Below are 21,627 nucleotides of genomic sequence, written 5' to 3' on the forward strand. Positions count from 1 at the left end.
ACACACAGACACACATGCTGGCCTGTGAGAGACAGACAGACAGACAGACAGACAGACAGACAGACAGACAGACAGACAGACAGAGACACGCACGCACGCGCGCGTGTGAGACAGACACGCAGAGTTTTGGAACAAATTATGGTCGTGAACCGAGGTTCCACTGTATTACTGTCAGACAAAATTACAGGCATTTTACGGAAATACAAACCAGTATTACTGAGAGAAAATTAAAGGCACACAATACAGTGACACATATTACAGCCACATACAAGGTCCCTTGCCATTTAATATAGACTGTTCCTACTAATGTTTATGTACTACTGTTCTAGTGCCCGTTATTGTAACAGGCTTAATGTCTAGTATTTATATAAAAATGTACCAAGCAGTTATATGGGAATAATGTATTTTTTTTCTTTTTAGCAATATTTTCATCTTGATTTTCATTCTACTTTTCTGGGTGTTCTAATTGTTTAAATAATCCATTATTTACTAACTAGTAGGTCTGATGCTAAAGTAATAGCAGCCTTTGATTATTCAGTGTTGTTTGCCAGCGTGTCTGCTCCGCTCATTTTTAATTGTCATTAATAATATACAACGAAGTGGAAAAACTGCACAGAGAAAGGGCAAAATATAATAAAATCAACAAAAGAGAGTTAAGCATTTAAATCTATAGCAAAAGAAGAAATATTTCTAAATGTCTTATAAATGTAAAAATCATGCTGCTGTGCTTTTCTGAATGTAGAATAAAAGAAAAATAGCAGCTAATAAAATGAGATCAGTGTTATCAGGTGTTGTCACTGATTATGAATCTGGCTGGAACAAAAACCTGCACCGACAGTGTGCCCAGGACCGAGATTGGGAAACACCGTGCTAGAGTGTATTCAAAAATGAAGATGTGAACATATAAAGTGGTACTAGAACATTTGTGAATCCTTTATACCGTTTTACACACAAATGTGTACCATTAGATCTCAATGAATAAATGAAGTATAGTTTTTGTGTCATTTGTTTAATTTAGTTCTCTTTATTTAGTTTTAGGACTTATATAAAAATCTGATCATGTTTGAGGTCATATTTGTGTTGAAATAGAGGAAATTCTAAAGGGTTCCCAAACCTTTCAGCACTCTTATATTCCTGACTGGTTTGTTACACACGAAACAAGTTAAAAAAATATGATGAAGACATGAACATTGATGGGGAATGGTGTATATTCATGAGGTTGGTTGTGGAATTGTAAGACATTTGAAAGTATAAAATTTCTGTTGTAATAAAAATGCAACACAGACATCATAAAGATTTGGGGAAGCCACCCATATATTGTTTTCCCGGCTGCAAAAGTTAAGTTGATGAAGCACGATGTGCATAAAACAGAGTCCAAATCAGAACTGACTACAGTAGCCCAAAGATGGAGGCTTTAAAGGCCCATAGAGGAAATGACGTCATCAAAAGTGCTGGAACCAGAAGTGATGTTGTCTGGCCCGGAAGTGACGACAGCAAAGGGGCCGGCTCCGGATTTGATGTCTTCTGAGGCGCCAGAACCTTGCAGGATTTCCCAGGAAAGGTCTGTAGGGAACTGAGAAAGACATCCCACTGGTCGGATGTTTTATTACAATTACTCAGACACTTTAGCTGCCTCCTACTCGCATGTTTGTGACACTGTAGTGAATAAAGTTCTACTAAATTGCATTGATTGATTTGTCAAAATATCTGAAGACAACCATGGTCCTGAACAAATCTGTGATAGTTTTCATATATGTAAATGGTCTGGCTAAAAATATACATAATAATTTTGTTAAGTTTGCTGGTCACACTAAGCTAGGTGAGAATAGCAACTTATCTTGAGTCAGCCGAATCATCATAGAGGGACTTGGGCAAATTTGTGATATGTGAAATTTAACACCAGTAAATATAAAGTATTGTACGTAGGATGTAAAAATTGTAGACTTGAATACACAATGGATGGTCTAAAACTTGAAAATTCTGCTTATGTGAAGGACATAGGAGTCATATTAGACTCATCAGTGTATATCTAGACTGTGTACAGAAGCCATTGAGAAGGCTAACAGAGCTTATATATCAACCTGATGTCTGGAGAAAAGGTCAAATTAGGTTCTGCTGATGCTTTATAGTCACTGGTGAGGCCTCATCTTGAATACTGTGTAAAGTTTTGGTCTCCAGGCTACAAAAAGGACATAGCAGTGCTAGAAAAAGTCCAGAGAAGAGCGACTAGGCTGATTCCAGGACTACAGGGGATGAGTTAGGAGGAAAGATTAAAATAGCTGAGCCTTTACATTTTAAGCAAACAGAAATTAGAAGGAGATACAATTGATGTGAAGGAATTAAAACAGTGGATTGAGACTAGTACTTTAAAATGACTTTTGCAAGCACATGAGGGCACAGTTGGAAACTTGTTAAGGGTAAATTTCACACAAGTTGTAGAAAACTTTACTTCACATAAAGAGATGTGGAGTGAGTTGGCACATAGTGTGGATAACTGCTGATTTACATCATAAGTATTGTTTTTGACTTTCAACCCTTACCTTCATGAACATCTTTAATATATTGTGTACTCCAAAAATAAGAAGTATAAAGACATATTTTGCACTATATACTTGATGCAGTCAAAGAGGCATATCAAAGGATTCCAAGATTTACGGATATGTGACTTAAGTGAATGATTAGAATGCTATCACTAAATCATTATCAACATATGTGTGGCACAACCACATGTTTGGTTTACATAGATGTTCAAAGAAAATAAACTTGCAAATGATGACTTGGAAAGATTTCCTGTTGCTAAGAAAAGATGAAAACATCAGGCTTCTTATGTTTTATGATCCAGAAGTTGTAAATAATTGTAAGGAGTGCTGAGTATTGATAAAGAAGCACTTGTGAGGTCCCAGTTGTGCATTGCTTGAGCATTGGGGAAATGGATGGAATGAGGCTATGCGAAGGTAAACATGACAATAATAGTGATGATGATGATAACAACATTGTGAATAGAGTTAGTTATTAATTTACAGTAGTGCAGTTTGCTCAATTATAGAGAGACTGCTTAGACAGAAATCCAGTTTAAAGAGACAGTTGAACCATTTCAGTTTAAGCAAGTAGATATTAAGAAGTTACAAGACTGAACTGTTTAAAATTGTGAAAGGAATTAGTACAGTGGATCCATGCAGGTCATCAGTCATAGTGTCACATCGCTACTTGACTAACTTGTTCCTGGGCCATATTCTGATTTGAAACAGACTGTGATGATACACTGTACAGTTCCCTCTTCTACAGTTTCCTCAAGCTAGATGAAATGTTAAATATTTTCTCATGGGTCTCTCTCCTAATCCACTTTGTCAATTTTGTTCATTTGGTTTACCTGGTACATTCCTCCATCTGTTATGGCACTGTCCTCCTGTCTTCTCTTTCCAATTACAGATAGCCAGTTTCTCAGTGTGTTTCTCTCAGTAAACACCAGCCTGATTTCTCAAACTCTTCTTCTGTTAGGCCGTTCTCGTGCCAAAGTGAACCTCTCTCTCTGTTGTGGCACTGTAGCAGCTACATTACTTGATGCCTCTTGATGGAAAGCTCCAGAGTGTCTTTCTTTTGACAATTGCTAATCATTATTTTTTAATTTAATTCTTTTGGAATTGTCTGCCTGTCGGATTAATGGATCACTCTTAGAATCCACTGAGAACTGGCCCACCTCAGTCTATTATTTGGGGCCCATTGACAACTTAGTTGCGGCACACTTGGGTTCATTTGATGTTGTGCTTGATGCTTTTGTTTCCTAATTATTTTGCTGCTCTTGATCTGTGCATTTTGTTGAGTTTTGGCTGTGCTGCTAGGCTCTATTTATGTGATGGATGGGCACCATTTAGCTATATAGTTTTTCTCATTTTATTCTGACACTTTTTATGTGTGTTAAGTTCTTTGAATTAATAAAAAATAATATAGAAGAGAATATACCTATATTTTGGAAGTTTTTTTCATGATTTTCCTCACAAATAAGCTTTTTAATTGAATGCATTTATTTCTCACACTTATTACGAATATTTATATTATCCTGTCTGTTTACTATTCTAAATGGCCTTTAATTGGAAGTCAGTCCTCCTGCACTGAATTTACACAAAAACATTTCTTTTGTCTTTTTATTTACAAATTTCAGAATGTAAGTTACATAAGCATCACAAAACAAAGCCTGACTTGTTTTCTAGATGAGGTAGGGGTCATCATGAAAAAATAAGTGTGTGTTTGCACATGCGTTCAACTTGCAGCCGTATATTACATGTTCATACCATTCATGTCACCTTTTCGTAGTATAATAGCATTCCCTCATCTTTCCATTTGCCATTAGTTTTTCATTAAAAAAATAATGACTTCCCTTCTGCTTAGTCAGGCTATTACTTTTATGGAATAATTAAACAACAAAATTATATACTGGGGTGAAAATACAGCCATCATGTAGTAACATTTTGAAAATTGCAAAGAAAATAAGACTAAAAAGTAAATAATCCAATAGACACCTGTGTTTCAAGCTGTGTTTACAAGCCTATGGTGTTACCAGGAGAGAACTTCAAAGACGTCATCTGAAGAAGCTTTTTTTCAGTTCTTTTTAACCTTTGGATGACAGAATGTTCTCCACTTTTGTGAGTTAATACCCTGAAAATACGTTAGCCAGGTTGATAAGAAATGTATTTAGTTTAAATCGTGCTTGCTGGGTCTGGTAAAATTAAAATAGTCATTATTTTGTAAAAGTCAAGTTCCTTTTGAATGTCACTATGGCAAGAGTCTGCACATTATGCGATTAAAAGGATTGGAATTTTCATTTACTCATTCATTAAGTCTGTTTATTTAATACGAAGTCACAGGGAAGCTGAACCTGTCCTGATAGAGTCAAACGCAAGTTCCACACAATGTGCAAACTCTACACACTGTTTATGTGTATACTGTACATATATGGGGAATTTGGAGGTCAAGTCAACACCTTGAACTCTTTGATATGTTCCTCAAAAATTTCCTGAACAATTCTTGCAGGGTGCATTATCCTGCTGAAAGAGGCCACTGCCATCAAGAAATACTTGCCACAAAGGGGTGTACATGGCCTACAACAATCTTTATGTAGGTGGTACATGTCTAAGTAAAATCCACATTAATGCCAGGACCCAAGGTTTCCCAGCTGAACATTTCCCAGAGCATCACACTGCCTTCTTCCTATAGTGCATCCTGCCGCCATCTCTTCTCCAGATAAACAACACATGCACATTTGGCCGTCCATATGATTTAAAAAAAAAAAACCAAAAAAAAACCAGTGATGTATCAGACCTGGCCACCTTCTTCTATTAATTCAGGATCCAGTTCTGACACTCACATTCCCATTGTAGTTTTTTGGCAGTGGACAGGGTCCAGCATAGACACTCTGACCGGTCAGTGGCTAGACAGCCCCATAAAGTAGTAAGCTGTGATGCACTGTGTATTCTTTTTTGGACCAGTTTTGGTAGGTACTAACCACTGCATACTGGGAACACCCAAAAAGCCCTGCTGTTTTGGAGATTCCCTGACCCAGTCGTCTAGCCATTACAATTTGTCCCTTGTCAAAGTCACTTAGATCCTTATGCTTGACCATTTTTCCTTCTTCCAACACATTACCTTCAACAACTGACTGTTCATTTGATGCCAAATGTATCCCACCCCTTGACAGGTGCCATTTGAAACAAGATCATCAATGTTGTTCACTTGTCAGTGCTTTAGATGTTGTGGCTGATTGGCATATGCATGTACATACATATATATTGTGACCACAAGGGGGTACCAGAGAGCCCCAAACAACAGACACAGTTTAACACCAGACATTATATGAATAAAATAAAAGATATTTATATACACCAAGAACCATTCCATTAATCACCCCTCCAAAATAAGCTACAGCTTTACAAAACAAATTAAATCTTCCTCCTCTTCACACTGCCTCCTGATTTTGACTTCATTCAAGTGAGGCAGCAGGCTTCCTTTTTATCTAGACCAAGGAACTGCTTCCAGTCTCCTGTCTAGGTCAACTAGAGCATTTCCGGGTTATGTGGAAACCATGGCAGGCCTCTTTAGGCAGCACCCTCTGGTGGTCCCCAAAGATCCTGACAGGGCTTCATTTCTGGACTCCCAGCTCCCATGCCACACTGGGGATGTTCTGATGAAGTTTAGCTCGGAGGGTTACTGTCATGTGGGGGATTACTGCTCCTGGTGAGCCCATTTACTTGTTCCTTTCATTATTTACTTTGCTAAATGGGCAGCACAAGGGATTCTTCACCACATGATCTAAAAGGGCGAGGAGAGCTCCTGGAAACAGTCTTTCAGAGTAGATATGCACATGTCATGAAACCCTGAACCAGCCTCACCATTAGGAGTGATGGCTGAATGAAGTGTTACAAATAGGTGCTACAGTAGTGCTTCTTTTGTGCGAAACTTGTTTCTTTAGATAATGTATTTTTTTCTGTTTACTTCTATATGCCAAGTAATGACAATAGTCTAAGATTTATCCCTAACCTGAAATAGTTTTACCTGTTGTCAAGGTGATGGAAATTCAGGCTGTAAACATAAGAAACAGGTGTTGTGTAGAGTGAAGTGGCATTGCCAGTTCAGTATATCTAACATGAAACATCTCCATTCAGACTGAAATTGAAGAAAATGCCTTTTATTCGGTACCTCCATATAAGCAATCCTGTACTGTAGCTATATAATTATTTTTAAAGTTGAAGCAAGCTTCAGAGCCTTAATTGGATTTCATGAACTGTTAACTTGATTTTCAGACACATAAGTAGCTCAGGGCTCACTAAAAATCAGTCTGACAAGTACAGAAGCAAGTTCTCATCTGTCTAGGTATTTCCCAGTGTCAGTGGATTCGGCATGTTACGATCCAACATCAGAGCACATGCTGCTTCAGTCTGCTATGTTAGGCCAGATGGATGGACATGTTTTCAGATTTTGTGTCACTGGTTTTTATGTAGTATGCCGCTCAGCAGTGATTAGATGTTCACTTCTGTTTGTATTTAGTCACCGTGTGAATGTTTGATTATGAAATTAGTAGATGATCTAATCCTAATCAGTTTACATATTGAATTGATATAATTGATTTTGTTCATGCTAACCCTTTTGTTCTAGTAATTTTATGAATGCTGGGGTCTGTAATGGCTGTAATGAGCACAAAAAGTTAACAATCTTAGATAGGATGGCAGTGCATCACAGGATAACAATTCAAGTTGTTTTAATAAATAAATGTCTACTTTGATGTGTGTAACCCAACATTAAAAAGTTCAGCACAGAATTAGTTCTAGTGAAAAAAAAATTCAATTTGTAGTATGTTTACATACGTACAGTATGTGAGATTGTCACTCATCCGGTATGAAGACAGTGCTATTTAAATCAGGAAGTCAAGGCAGAAATCAAAACATCATTTGTAAATTTCCAGCAGCTAATGGGCAAGACTTGTGATGTAAGTGCCTCTGCAGTAGTGAAAGCCACGCCAGTATTACTGAATTGGGTTACAGTAACACTGCTGAGACTTTCACAAAGTGTGTGACAGGGTATCAAGAATAGGCTACTGGCCATTAAACTGATAGCCAAAAACTGATAAAGGACACACACAAAATGTGCAAATGAACACACATGTTGTCATTACATGTGTTGCCGGCTGTAAAAATATAAAACCAGATGCAGACTAAAGCATATTGTTATTTTAAACCCATATCAAATTAGTAACTCTGTAATTTAATGTTGTGTAGGTTCTAAAGATTCTAGTACGAGCTGTCACAGATGGACTTATGGATTGCAAAGGAGAGTTGGCTACACCACTAAAAGGAAAACTAAGAGAGTTATTTGGTCGAGTCACTGCCAGCATTACCAGCGAAGGAGAAATTTGGAGACAGTATGCAAAGTTATATGGTTGTGGACAAAGTGAGTCTGCAGAAGAGAATGAAAAAGTAAGTTCCGTGGCCGAAGAATTTGCATTTAAAAGTTTAATTTGATTAGTTGACTTGAGTTGTTACCTACTAAGATCTTCTTTTTCTTCACTTTTGCATATGCAGTTCTTTAAAGAAGTGTGTTCCTCTCTTAGGCTCTGCAGTTTTTGATGAAGGCTTATCGTTGTGAAACCCAGAGTAGCGGATGGGAAAAAGACTTTTCATCTTTCAAAGAACGGCTGCATGGAGCAGCGGAACTGGCACATGGTAAACTGACTTTAACTTGTCCCAGAAACATTGCTGGCTCCTTACAAAACATTTCTGTTACTAATTATCCTCGTAAATAGCCATGAAAAAGTATTCACCAAAAAATATGTTCCATTGATTTTGTTGCTTCAAATTTAAAACTAAAATTTAAAAGAGATTAAATTAGTGATCAACAATTATTTGAAAGATAAATTGGAAAATGTCAGAAATGTTCAACAGATCGCTGGGAAAAGTAGTTTTTATCATCATTTTGGTCATTAGTCTAAATTATAAGATATAATAAGTAAATTCAACAGAGCACAGTTTATTAGTAGACACCATCTGTGTGAAGGCTTCGCCAATTACTTGCTTTAAATGTTTATCAGATAGGACCACTCTGTCTACAGAGCATCCCTAATTATAATGAGGACTTTCTAAAGAAACCTTCAAAATTAACAAAACAAGTGACCAAAGTATAGATTAGATAACCGCAAAACCATATGAAAGGCACTGAACATCCCCCATTACTGTCCACCATTTTAAAATGAGAAGAAATATGAAAGAAATACACCCCCCCAAAGATATCTTTTTATATATTACTAGCCAACCCGCGACGTACCATACGCCACATAATCAGGCCTGGTTTTTTAATGATTTTTAAGCACAGGGAGACAATTAACATTTGAAAAATCGGTAATGTAATAAATCAGCAAGAAAAGCAACATTGTAACAATGCGCGGAATGAACCAACACATAATCGTCCGTGACTGAAAACTGGCGGACCGTCCTCGCGCCTTCTCCTGCCAGACGGAGGGATTGGGGTGCACGGCGCGGAACGAGGAACGGGAGGAGAGAAGGACGTCCATTCAGCTCTGTCCGTCATGCTAGTCTGCTGATTTCTTGTTCAGTATGCACTTCCTGCTCATGTGCCTACCTCCAACTCGTCACTTGAGTCGTCGTCTTTACACAGTCGAGATGTACTTGTGACTGACGTAGACTTTTCATTGCTCTGTGCAGTTTTGGATGCTTTTCTATATATAATCCACCAAGACACCCGACCACGGTAGTAGCGAGGTGGGAGGGGGGGTGTGTACAAAGGGTTGGGGCGCAACCAGTGGGAGCGTATGAGTCGCACTTAGTGGGAATTCCACGGTTTGCAGCCCGAATGGGGTTCAACGGCTTACCCATGCCGAGTCAACACACGCTCAATGTCATGCATAATTATTTATTGAATGCTAAACACTTCTGGAAAGACACGGTTGTCTAAAACGGGTTGGTGTGAGAATACAACAGTAAGTGAATGAAAAGATGGAACTCTGGAGAGAGCAAAATATAACACAATAGTGAACCCGCTGCATAATTATTTATTGATGGTTGAACACTTCTGGAAAGACACAGTTGTCTAAAAAGGGAGGGTTTGAGGATACAACAGAAAGTGAATGAAAAGATGGAACTCTAGACTTTTCATTCTGTGCGGTTTTGGATGCCTTTCTATATATAATCCACCAAGACAACCGACCACAGTAGTAGAGAGGTGGGAGGGGGGTGTGAACAAAGTGTAGGAGCATCTAAGAAGACGCATGTTTGTCGTGGATGCGAATTGCTGTATGTAGCGTGTAAAACAGTTTGCTATGGTGCACACAGTCGTGCGTCGTAACCGAAAACTCGATTTTTAAAGACTGCTTACTTCATTGTGAGTTATCCTCAGTTGTAAAGGAATGTTTTAAGGACCCCATGGGATACCCCTCGGTTTTGGCTGCTTTTCTATATATAATCCACTAAGATACCCGACCACGGTAGGAGGGGGGTGTGCACAAAGGGTAGGGACGTAATGAGTGGGAGCGTATGAGTCACACTTAGTGGGAATTCCACGGCTTGCAGCCCGAATGGGGTTCAACGGCTTACCCACGCCTCTCTGCGCTAGGTAGACACACGGTCAATCATATGCATAATTATTTATTGAATGCCAAACACTTCTGGAAAGACACGGATGTCTAAAACGGGTTGATGTGAGAATACAACAGTAAGTGAATGAAAAGATGGAATTCTGGAGAGAGCAAAATATAACACAATATTGAACCCGCGGCATAACAAACACCGCGTGGCTCAGACGTGCATGTGGACTCTTACCACAGACGAAAGTGACTAACTGGGTGGTCGGTGAGTTTTTGCATCCGGGCGAATGGGCAGGCAGTGTGAATGCCTAGAGAGCAAGGGTAGACGCCGGCCGGTAAAAAAGAACTGTTGGTGGGCAGAGAAACATCTTCCGTGTTCCTGCAGGAGCATCTAAGAAGACGCATGTTTGTCGCGGATGAGAATTGCTGTATGTAGCATGTAAAACAGTTTGCTATGGTGCACGCGGTCGTGCGTCGTAACCGAAAAGTCGGTTTTTAAAGACTGCTTACTTTATTGTGCTTTAACCTCAGTTGTAAAGGATTGTTTTAAGGATCCCATGGGATACCCCTCGCAAACCATTTCATATGCTTTCATTTACGCTGCATATGGCGATTCACCTCCACGAGAAACTTGCCTCTATGAACAGTCAACGTAGCTCGGAGGTGCATGACATGCACATGACATTAACCTGACCTGCACTGCATTTGGCCTCTATGACAGACGAATATAAATGATGCTATTTTTTCTGTGTCTTTGCATCCAAGTTGGTGGGCATGGCCCTGCGAGTTGTCATATCCAATGGTCTTGGAGTTGGTGGTCGTGGCTCCTTCCTGCGTGCGCCATAGGTGTCTCACTTGTCGGCGTCTTAGTGAATCCACGCCCCTTCCGGCGTGCTTTTCATGGTTGTCTTGCCTTTCCATGGGTGTGTTGCCTTAGTGAATTATATATATAGATATAGCACATGTAAGCGACAAAAAGTTTGGGATTTCCTTTCTTAATTGAAGACCAATGAATGAATTTGTGGATCTTCAATTTTAAAAGGTAATCCCAAGGGGAATTGTGTTTCCTGTTTATGATGTGCACTGATTTTTCTGGAAGTATCGTTAATATTTTCTCAAAAAATACAATGTTTTCCACATTGCACAGAAAAAACATAAAAATCTATGGTGCCCCTCTGTCAGAAACCTGAACTGGGGACAAAATCTATGCTTCACTAATTAACATAATCCATACAGTCTTGCAATAGATTAAAATTAAGATATACCTTGAGTGTACTGATTGTTACCAATCAGGCATCTGTGGCAAGAAGATTGGGGGTGAATTAGCAAATGTTGCTCCATTATGATTCAAAATAAATACAGATTTACCTGTGAGATTACTGTGAAGAGGGGGTTCAGCAAGGTACTGGTGCCCTTTCAGCATTTTTGAAGTTTGTGTTCACTGTTTCATATCATTTTTGTCAGAGGTACTGTGAAGAAGAATGTGTGACTCACAAATACAAATTCACTACATAGACTGAGAGACTCTTTAAATGAGGAAAAAGGGTTAAACAATTATTTCTTTTTTAGGCACTATTTATGTATCATTTCACTGTTAATATTAAAGATGATTTTATATATGAAGTGTTGATTGTGGAATAACTCATATGGCTCCCATATTCCATGGCCATGATATATTTTGCCTCATTTCCTTTCAGTAAATCAATTTAATTCAATTACATTTTTATGTCCCAAGTGGGAATTTTGGTTTATCAGTCAGGACACTTTTTTTATTATCTCATGTTTTTTGATGAAACTATGTCTGAAAAAGTGAAAGTACTTGATGTTGCCTGCGTATATTTGTATAATGGGCTAAGGTAAGAAAGCAAATGTTTATTTTTATTTATTTATTTTTTTAACGATGACCCTTTTGTCACTGCCGTTTGAAATGCTAATGTCCCATTCATCATTTCCACTACCTCTCTATTAATTTCTCTACTCTCTTGAGTTGAAAATTTATTTTTATATGTGATTGGATTCCATCATTGCAGTAACTTCTAAATGGGTTGGCACAATGAATGCTACTTTTTTATATTTCCTGAATTAGCATGCTTTCCCAAATAGATGTTTAATCCCACATTCCTAAAATGGCCGGCTTGTTCATGGACCACTGAAAGCATCTACAGTGGGGAGGTGTGGATATAGGTTCACAGACATCATTGCAGGTTTCTGTATTATTACAAGAGATGGCACCAGTAGCAGTATTTGATAATATTATAAAAATTATTCCATGTTGATTTAGAATTGCTGCAAATCCCAACACCGTATTGGCTTATAAAATTATAATGGCTTCATCATAGACTAGATGAGATCCCACTTTGATCAGTACCAAAGTTTGCTGTGTTGACCCACTCTGTTATAGCTCATCTTCCCTAAACCCCTTATAGCCTATATTTTAAGGTGGCCCACTGCCAAACTTTGAACATCATTTCACCTCTTTTGGGTGATTTGCAAACTGACAAATAACTTAAAGTTTTAGTTGTTTAGATTACAGATAAAATGTAGTATAATTCAAATTTAAATATCAATGAAAATATGTGCTTTTGGCACAAAAGCATATGCTGATTCACATTCTTTGAATTTGTTTGAGAAGACATTGATAAATTGAATAGCTTGTCAGTGTATATATGTATGTATATAAATGCGTATTCAGTATTTTGGACTGCTCCATGCTGACACAAATGCCGTAAAATCATGAATGGTTATAAACAGACCACAGAAGATTCATGGTGGCGTTTTTGTGTATATATGACCTTGACTGGCTTAACATTTAATACCTTTGGTTCAGTCAAACATTGCACTTTTAACAGCTTTGATGGAGAACATCCGGTGAAGTGGCAGAGGTGATTTCAGAGATCTGTGCAGACTATGAAAAAGCTTTCAGTGGGGAAAGTGAGGTTATATGCATTGTAATGGCTGTTACATTTGTTTGAAGAAGGTGTATTCTCCTTGAACAGCCATCCTGAGTCAAAAACTGCAACATTGTAAGATTTTTATCGTACTAAATAATGTACTGGAAAATGGATTCCAAGACTGGCAGAAAAAATTGGGCACAAAGATTTTACTTTGTACCGCTTCCCCAATTCTAAGTGTAAAAACCTTGGTGCTTCTTTTCTCTTTTTAGGGATTTTTCATATTTGACAGTAAGCCAGACTGTTATTCTGTAAATTGATAATTTACTGTTAATCCTGCTATAGGAGAATGAAACATGCATGACGTTTTACCTAAACAGAACCCTCCAACCTAATATGGCTTAATCATGGTGGAAAAAATAAGTGAAAAACAGAGGTTTATAACATTAAGCCATTGTTGTGTGTAATACAACAGGCTGAAGGTCACTTGCTGTAATGGCATATAGAATGTATCAGCACTATGTCTTAGATTATTCTAAAAAGAAGTTTGGTTTGCTGATTGATTTCTACTCATGACGTTTCCTTGCAATCCATGTCGTGGAAGCAGCATAGCATACATTACTTGTCCCTCTAACAGTAACATCACACCACTCAATTTTTCCAGCAATTTTCAGTCGTAGCCTTCACTTACATAATCATAGTGAGGCAGGATTAGTTGTAGTATGCATCTGTGACTGACACTCATGTAGTGTGACCTCCTTAAGAGAATCACTACAACAAAGTTATACAGGTTTGATTTTTGACTTCATTCACAGGCAGTGGCCCCCTGTGTGTGAAAGTTGACAACTAATGACTGGTCAGCCATTAATGCTGTATAATGTGGCCTGAGGAAAAGAAGAAAAAATGGGTATTTTGACCCACTGAACACAACAGTGGCTTTTCTGTCTGTTGTCTTCCGTTTGTTATAACACAGCAGAATGGATAAAAGGTAAAGACAAGCTGAGTCAGAGGTTAAGCTCACCATGTTTGGAAAACATTTGCACAGCCACCGGCGCTGTGAGGCAGTGCATAAATTGGCTGTCACAATGTGGGAAGCTTGATGTTCTTTGGAAACTGTGCTGAAAAATCAGGAAGCAGTCATGTGGTCTGTCATTGCTTATGATTTCTTGGTTGTGTAACCTGACATCCTCAAGGCTGCAGGATTCAGTAGCTGCAGTCTCCAAATTTGACATGTTCTCTGATTGAAACTCAAATAGTGTATTGCTGGCCATACTTGTAAGCTGCACCATTAAGTTATCCTTACAACCTTTTAATATGTTCAGAACACAGGCTGCAGCAGGGAGGATGTCTAGTCAGGGAATCAATCTTTCCCTCCATTTTATGAGCTCTTGCTTTTCTCATTACGGTGCTGCATTGAGTTGGAGTCTATTCCAGTAGCTTTGAACTTGAACCAACCCTGAATAGGATACCAGTTCACCGTAGATTGTATTCATTCAGATTGAGCCAATTTAGTCATAAATCAGCATGAGGCACACTTTTTGGGATGTGGAAATACTGAGAAAATCTACATGGACACAGGAAACCTGCTGTGAAGTCAATGCCAGGTTTTAAGTGCGGTTCACAAGACTGAATAAACACCAAGGTAGGATGGTAAAGGCTCTCAGTATTGGTGACATTTGAAGTCCTCTCTCTGAATTTAGTGCCCTGTGTTTCATAATAATAATGATGTGCTATAGTTGATCATCTCTGATTCATAAATGGAATTCTGCATGATTTGACATTTCCTTAGTTCTGATTCCTTTGCAGCTGTTCATAGTGATTTTTTTTTTTTTTGGATGATGGACATTTTATTAATGATGTGAATAATAAAGCATCCAGCTGTAGTTTGGACAGCTTGTTGCATTTGTTTGCACTTACAGTTTCAAAGAATGATTATAGCTATTGAAAATTTCAGGAAATCCATTCAAAAGACTTTATTAAAATAACATAGTGGGTGTAGTGGCTTGGTTTGAAGGCTACAAAAATGAGCCTCAGTGCATGTGGCTTTGAGGAATTTCTCTTTGCTTTTTCAATACCAGTGGTCAGATAGTGAAAAGCAAAATTAAACAATCCAGCAGCAACTTGCATGGCTGTCAGAAAAGAGAAGTTGATATTTGAACCTTTTTCAAGTTAAAGGTTCAATGGTCAAACACGTCAATTTATTCTCTTTATAACTTAAAATACAATGAAAGAATTGAGATGTACAAATCTAATGCATTGTGTGTGGTTGGAAAATGGAGGGATGCATTGTGCGTGTGTGTGTATGTATATGTATATGTGTATATATATATATATATATATATATATATATATATATATAACTAACACTAACACACATATATATACAGTGGACCCAAAGTAATTTCCCCCATAGGATTTTATGAAAATACAATTAATCCGTTCCAGACTGTACAAACTGTATATAAATATATTTTCTTTAAAGATTTTTAAGCACAAAAATAGTTAATTATGCCATAGAATGCACAGTGTAATAGTAAACTAAATGTAAAAACACTGAATGACACTGAGACAAACACCCAGGCTCCCTGCTTTGCAGCTCACTCACTCTCAGCTGCATGCAAGCCCGCGCTCGCTCGCTCGCTCGCTCTCTCTCTCTCTCTCCAGCACCGGCTTTCTCCTCCTGCTTCCTGCTTTCTCCTGCAACCTCCCGTTCTTTCCTGTTCTCTTCTTTTTCCTTTTAGCTGATTTGTGCTTCTATTTTTGAAGAGGCATAGTTAGTGGTGGCAATCAGCAGCTCCTGGGAACAATTACGGATGCGAACCGCTTCTCACCTGTGCACTTAGGTGAGAAACACCCACATTACGAACTCCTCAGGAACTGTTTCGGCCACACACCACCACGCCCCCTCACTAAGCCACGTGTGCAGGGGTTATTTATTAAAACTGGCCTTTTTGACGGGACCCGCTATACCACAGGAGGAAGCTGGGTTGAGAGAAGGTTACAGTTTTGAGGGAGAGTCCCTCTGCGTGATGCACCGAGAACAATGTACAGTTCAGGGAGAGACTGAACACGTGCAGAAATCATTGGCGCGTATGAAATGGAAGGGAAACGAAATAGAGCACAAAGAGTTCACCGCGAATGCACAGGGAGAGACTGAACACGTGCGGAAATCGTCGGCACTTACAAACCACAAGGGAAACTGGCTTGTTTGTCAACCAAGTGTGAGACTGTGCTCTGGGAATTACCTTCCCTGGGACACTACAGAGGAGTCACCCTGGCTTGCTGTACGGCCACCGCCAGAGGGTGCTTGGACTTTGTTGGAGCCCTGTATTGCAGCACATCCGCCACACCCAGAAGTGCAGCTGTAAGCTGGTCAACGAGCACCTGGAGCATTTCTGGATGCCTTATAAAAGGAGTCAGCAGCCACTACTCTGGGGGCCAGAGTTGGGTGGAAGAGGATGAAGGAGGAGGAGTGGTGGCATGTAAAGGTGAAAAGAAGGAAAGAACCTGGGGTTCTTTATTGAAGAGCTGTGTTGTAAGGGTGGGAAGAAGGGAGAAACTATTCCCACACCAAAAAATAAAGGTGTCTTGCCACCTGCACTTGTCTGTGCCTGTCTGTGTCCGGTAGGATGGCTGGTACGCCCCTGGTTATCCACTATAATATATATATTCACACCCTTCAAAATGACGTTCCCTAAATCGTCACTGATGCAGGCCATTGATTCGAGAGGTCACATCTCTGGGGTTTCAGTTGATTATCATGTAAATGCACCTGAATGTGGTAGGGCCAGCTGTTGTGAGTCAGTATGGTGGTTGAACCAACACAATTAGACACTCCAAGTAGCTCCATGAAAGGTGATTGAAAACACAAGTCAAGAGTATGAAGACAAGAAAATATCCAAGTCACTGAGTAGCCAGTTAAATAGGTTATGGAGAAATGGGAAAAGGATGGTACAGCTACAAATCTGGTAGAACAGGCCATCCTAAAATATGAGTGATTGTACAAGAAGAAGACTAGTGAAGTGGACACCAAGAGACCTCTGAGGACTCTGAAGGACTTACAAGCTACAGCAAGCTGAGATGGGAAAGACTGTGCAAACAACAACCTTTGTCTGGATGCTTCATCAGTCACAGCTTTACAAGAGAGTAGCCACTGTTAACAAATAAAATGCACACACATCAGCTAGAATTTACTAGAAGGCATATGGGAGACTCTAAAGTCAGCTGTAAGAAAGGCCAGTGGTCTAAAGAGACCCGAATGTTGGTTTTTTGGCCATCTGACTAATATTATCTTTGGTGTAAGGCAAATACTGCACATTATCAAAGCACATCATTTCATCCTGTATGGCATGGTGGTGGCAGCTTTATGCCATGAGCATGGCTCTCTATGGTAAGTCCTGGAAGGCCTGTGAGGGTAAAATGAATGCTGCAAAATACAAAGAAGTCTTGGAGGAAACCCAGATGCAGTCTACATGGGTGGCTTTTACACAGGTATTGCAAAACATGGTGTCTCTATTTAGAAGATATTCAGGAGATTGTAAGGTCACTGGTATTTGGGGTCTTAATTCTGCCTTCTACCTATGACACAAGTGAGAGTCTGTGCCAACCTGACGACTAGTTTAGGAATCAGCCCAAGAACGAACTCTAATTACCTTTATGGTGGTGCTTTACAATGTTTATTATCTTTTCCAAATGTGCAAAAAGCAAAAAATCTCCACTCACATAAATTATCTTCCTCTCCCTCTTTAAGCTTTGCCAAAAAATATACAAAGCTCTCCTTACGGCATATATTGGAATGCAGGAAGCTCAGACTGCTCGGGATGGTTTGGTAATCACTGCCATGTGAGTTAAAGCCGTAGGACTGTGTATGCTGTCAAACATCTCAGAGTCAGCTGGCCTGCTCCAGACTGCACTTGTGCTGCCAAAAGTAAATAAAACAAGTGTGAAAGCTCAGTGTCTGTAGCTAGAGAGTTGTCTCGCCATCAGTACAAGGACATCACATTGCTTTGTACTTGAGTAAGTAACTGGTGCCTTCTCTTATCTTTCAGTGTCAATAAACTGCAGTAAAACCAAAGTGAATCCACAAGAAGCTCTGCAGATTCTCTCATCAGCTCGACTTCACCTGCGTAGCATTTGTGCAAAAGCAAAGGTAATCTGCTCTAGTCTTGGTTTTCATAGACAGTATCTTGTGCTTCAAAAGGTTAAGAAATGCATAATTCTGCTGATGACAAGCCCCCAATTTTCCAGCAGGAACTGAGGAATTATATGTCATGATTGCATTTTGATAATTTGGTTGACAGGCCTATCATGTTTCCTTTTATTTGGTCCTCAGCAGAGCAAAGAAACACAATGACCATGTTTGTCCTTCTCTGACTTTAGATTGCTCTTTTCATTTTTATCCAGTTCTTGTCTGCCATTATTTTTAAATATATTTTTTTAAGGCTTTTAAGTTTTTATTAGCATCATAAATCCATACATTTACCCCACGTTTTTAAAAGCAACTCATTTTGTAGAATTTCTGACAGTGCACATACATGGTTCTGGCAGACAGCATACCACAGGCACAAAACTGAGCCCAACTTGAAGTGCTTGCTCATCCATTTCAAGTTTTGCATTAGCACTGCCAGTAAGCCACGACAAAATCTGTACAGTAGTGTGTAGGGGCACTTGGCATGGCACCCAGAGCATCAACATTGTGAAGAGGATTCTAAAAAACTGAATTGTGATTTAAAACTGTTGTCAAATGGTAATGTGTAAAACAGCATGCTAAGGGGCACAAGTCCCAGCATGGCACTGTACTGGTGTCAAAGCACAAAAGCAGAGTTCTGTCATCAAACATTGAACGTTTTTTGAGATTTCTGTCATATATAGAAGTATTGTCATTTGTTAAATCATTACTAAAACTGTTTCATCCTTGAATTATTATTTGCAAAAATGTCTAAACTCCTGTTTTTGCTTTGTCATTCTGGGGTACTGAGTGTTGTATATGACTTTAAATGATTTTACCACAAAACCGCAACACAACAAAATGTATAAAAACTGAAAGAGTCTGAATATTTTGTGAAGGCGCTTTATTTATCAATGAACACATTATTGGGTCCGACACTGAAGAAGCTGCAGCTTTTGGTGTCTACTGCACTTGTTGTTAATTGTCATTCTTAGGAGACAATTAAGGCAGCAAACTTCCTAAAAAAGATGAATAAACAGGGGGAGTTATGGATTTAGTTTTATGGGATACAGATATTTGTAAATTTCCTATAAACGTAACTCTCACACTATTGTGCATTTCTAAATGCAGAGAAATAGAAAAGCAAAAGGAGAAAAACTTACGAGAACAAAAAACAAAACGAGCTCATGAAATCAGTTGGAGGTAAAATGTTTTCACTGATCATGAAACTGGTTGGAATAAAAACTGCAACTTCATGAAATTAATTTGAGAACGACTGATCTAAAAGATGTGTTGGAGAGAAGGAGGAAATGGAACATGAGATGTGGCCAGAAATGAGACTTTTGCAGTCACTTTTCTTATAATATCTGGCTGAGATCACTTTGTTTTGTCTTCTAAGTAATTTTACAACTCTCTTCTAATCATTGCTGTGTAGCACTAACACCAGAGACCTCATGTAAGTACAGTGCCCTTTCTAAACAAGCTAAAATAATGTTCACATTTTCCCAACATGATTTTCACATACAAAGAGGGGAGCATTGAGTTTCTTTCACACACCAGATGCGCTATGCATGCGCTGGATTAACTGCCCTGATCACCTCATGTGAGTAACTGATGCTGTGCTCTGGTTTGAAGAGGACACCTTAAATTGTTCACACCTGTTTCTGGTCTTCATGGGGAGGAGGTTTATTAACTTTCTTCTAATATCCTGTTTGTTTTTTCAGCAATTATACACTGATGTGGCCACTGGAGAATTGCATAGTGACCTGGTGGATGATGTCCAGACCCTGGAAAACCTGCTTATCGAGATTCAGGAACTGAGTTCACAGCAAAGAAACCAGTGACAGAGAAATTTGACGTTTATTCTGTAAATTGCACAGATTGGTTGGAACACTGGCTTGTCAATAAACATGGCCCTTTATTCAGGCCCTCTTTTTTAATCTTGAGGCATTTTACTCTTCAATTTTTTTTTATTTTTTTCCATGAAGTGCTTCATCATATTGAATATCATGTTTACACGTCACCAGTTGTTAAATTCCTTGTATACTCTTGTTATTAAAAAGAAGAATATGTGCAAATGGGTACAGAGATGACAGTTTTTATTCCTGAAACACTGAAAGTCAGACCCACAAGAGAAGAAATTAATCTCTGCTTAAGGTGTATTTCCGAGTTAGAGAACGGAATCATTTTAATGGTTTCTGCTTATACGTTGGAGAATGAAAACCCTGCTTTGTTTTACTGATAAACATCTACAAGCCTCCCCCTCTCTGGAATAAGTCCTTCTGTCTTTAAAGTCGTCTGCTTTACCTATATGTTGTATTTTCTGATACAGAGATATGAACAAATACAATGTCCTTATTGTGAGAGTTAAATAATTGCAGTCAGAATGGGATCTTAGCTAAATGCATTAATTATAATGCAAAGACAAGGTATGCGGCACAGAAATGATTACATTTGTACTGGAGCCTTTTTAAATGGAGCTTTCTCAGCCATTGTGTCACATTTCTAAATGCATTTCTTCTGGATTTCTAAATGTCAAAAAATGAAAATGTTATAAGAAGAGTTCACTTTTTAAAAAAACAAAAAAGTGGCTATTGTTCAGAAATGACAATGTGTAATTTTTAATGGGGGAAGAGCACTTAGCCTTTTATTTGAGGCCATCTGTTTATTACACTCAATCTCCTGCATGTCCTTCGCTACCGCATCCGTCCATCTGTTTTTGGACTCCCTCTTCTACTTTATCCTAGCAGTTCCATCTATAATACACTCCTTAGCTCATTGTTTTACTCAGTGTGAACCTCAATGTAATCTCACCCTACTTTCCAACTCTTCCCCAATTCCTATGGAGGAATATGTTGAACAAACTATTATAAATATGCAGATAACTAAATGTATTGTGAAATGCAACAATAAACACATAAAAATGATGTGTGAACATAAATGACTAGATGTGTCATGAAATGTTTCTTGTTACTTATTTCATTATATACTGTATATATTTAATTATTTCTTCATTTATTTATTTTAGTGACACTGCACTCAACATGAGACACGACTTGAAATGAAAACTGTCACCTTCACTAGTCAGTGTTATGAGGGTGGGCTTTAGCAAGTTCTGCGTTTCAACTGGAGAATCATCTGTGAGTATTTATTAAGTCTTTAATTTTCCGCACTGTTGTGATCATTTTGTTTGGGTCAGTTGTACCGCTTGCCCTGCACACATGTGGACACACAGTATGTCTTTGGTTAACTTTTAACCTCGATCAGTCAGTTTCTCTCGTTATTTTTTAAGGTTAAATATGGCCAATCCACTCTATGTTTGCACTGAAGAAAAGCAGCAAGCAATTAGGGTTGAAATCCATAGACATCTTTCTGCCCAGTGTGGAGACAGTGTTTTACCACAGCTGAATGTTAAGCACGAGGAAGTAAGCAGGTTGCCTGTCCACTACTGACAACAAAATTGAGCAAGTCTCCAACATGATTCT

General features: G+C 38.7%; 1 protein-coding gene across 1 annotated transcript in view; it reads left to right on the forward strand.

Moving 5' to 3' along the window:
* ttc27 (tetratricopeptide repeat domain 27) overlaps positions 1–20,224 on the forward strand; it is a 267,145-nt gene extending 246,921 nt beyond the window's left edge. Inside the window, exons 17-20 of the mRNA XM_039739065.1 lie at positions 7,767–7,964; positions 8,099–8,210; positions 18,024–18,124; positions 19,867–20,224. Coding sequence (XP_039594999.1) covers positions 7,767–7,964; positions 8,099–8,210; positions 18,024–18,124; positions 19,867–19,986 — 531 coding nt within the window. The 3' untranslated portion in view covers positions 19,987–20,224. The remainder of the gene's footprint in view (positions 1–7,766; positions 7,965–8,098; positions 8,211–18,023; positions 18,125–19,866) is intronic.
* The last annotated feature ends 1,403 nt before the right edge of the window (positions 20,225–21,627 follow it).

The sequence above is a fragment of the Polypterus senegalus genome, chromosome 16 (genome assembly GCF_016835505.1).
Source record: "Polypterus senegalus isolate Bchr_013 chromosome 16, ASM1683550v1, whole genome shotgun sequence".
NCBI lineage: Eukaryota > Metazoa > Chordata > Cladistia > Polypteriformes > Polypteridae > Polypterus > Polypterus senegalus.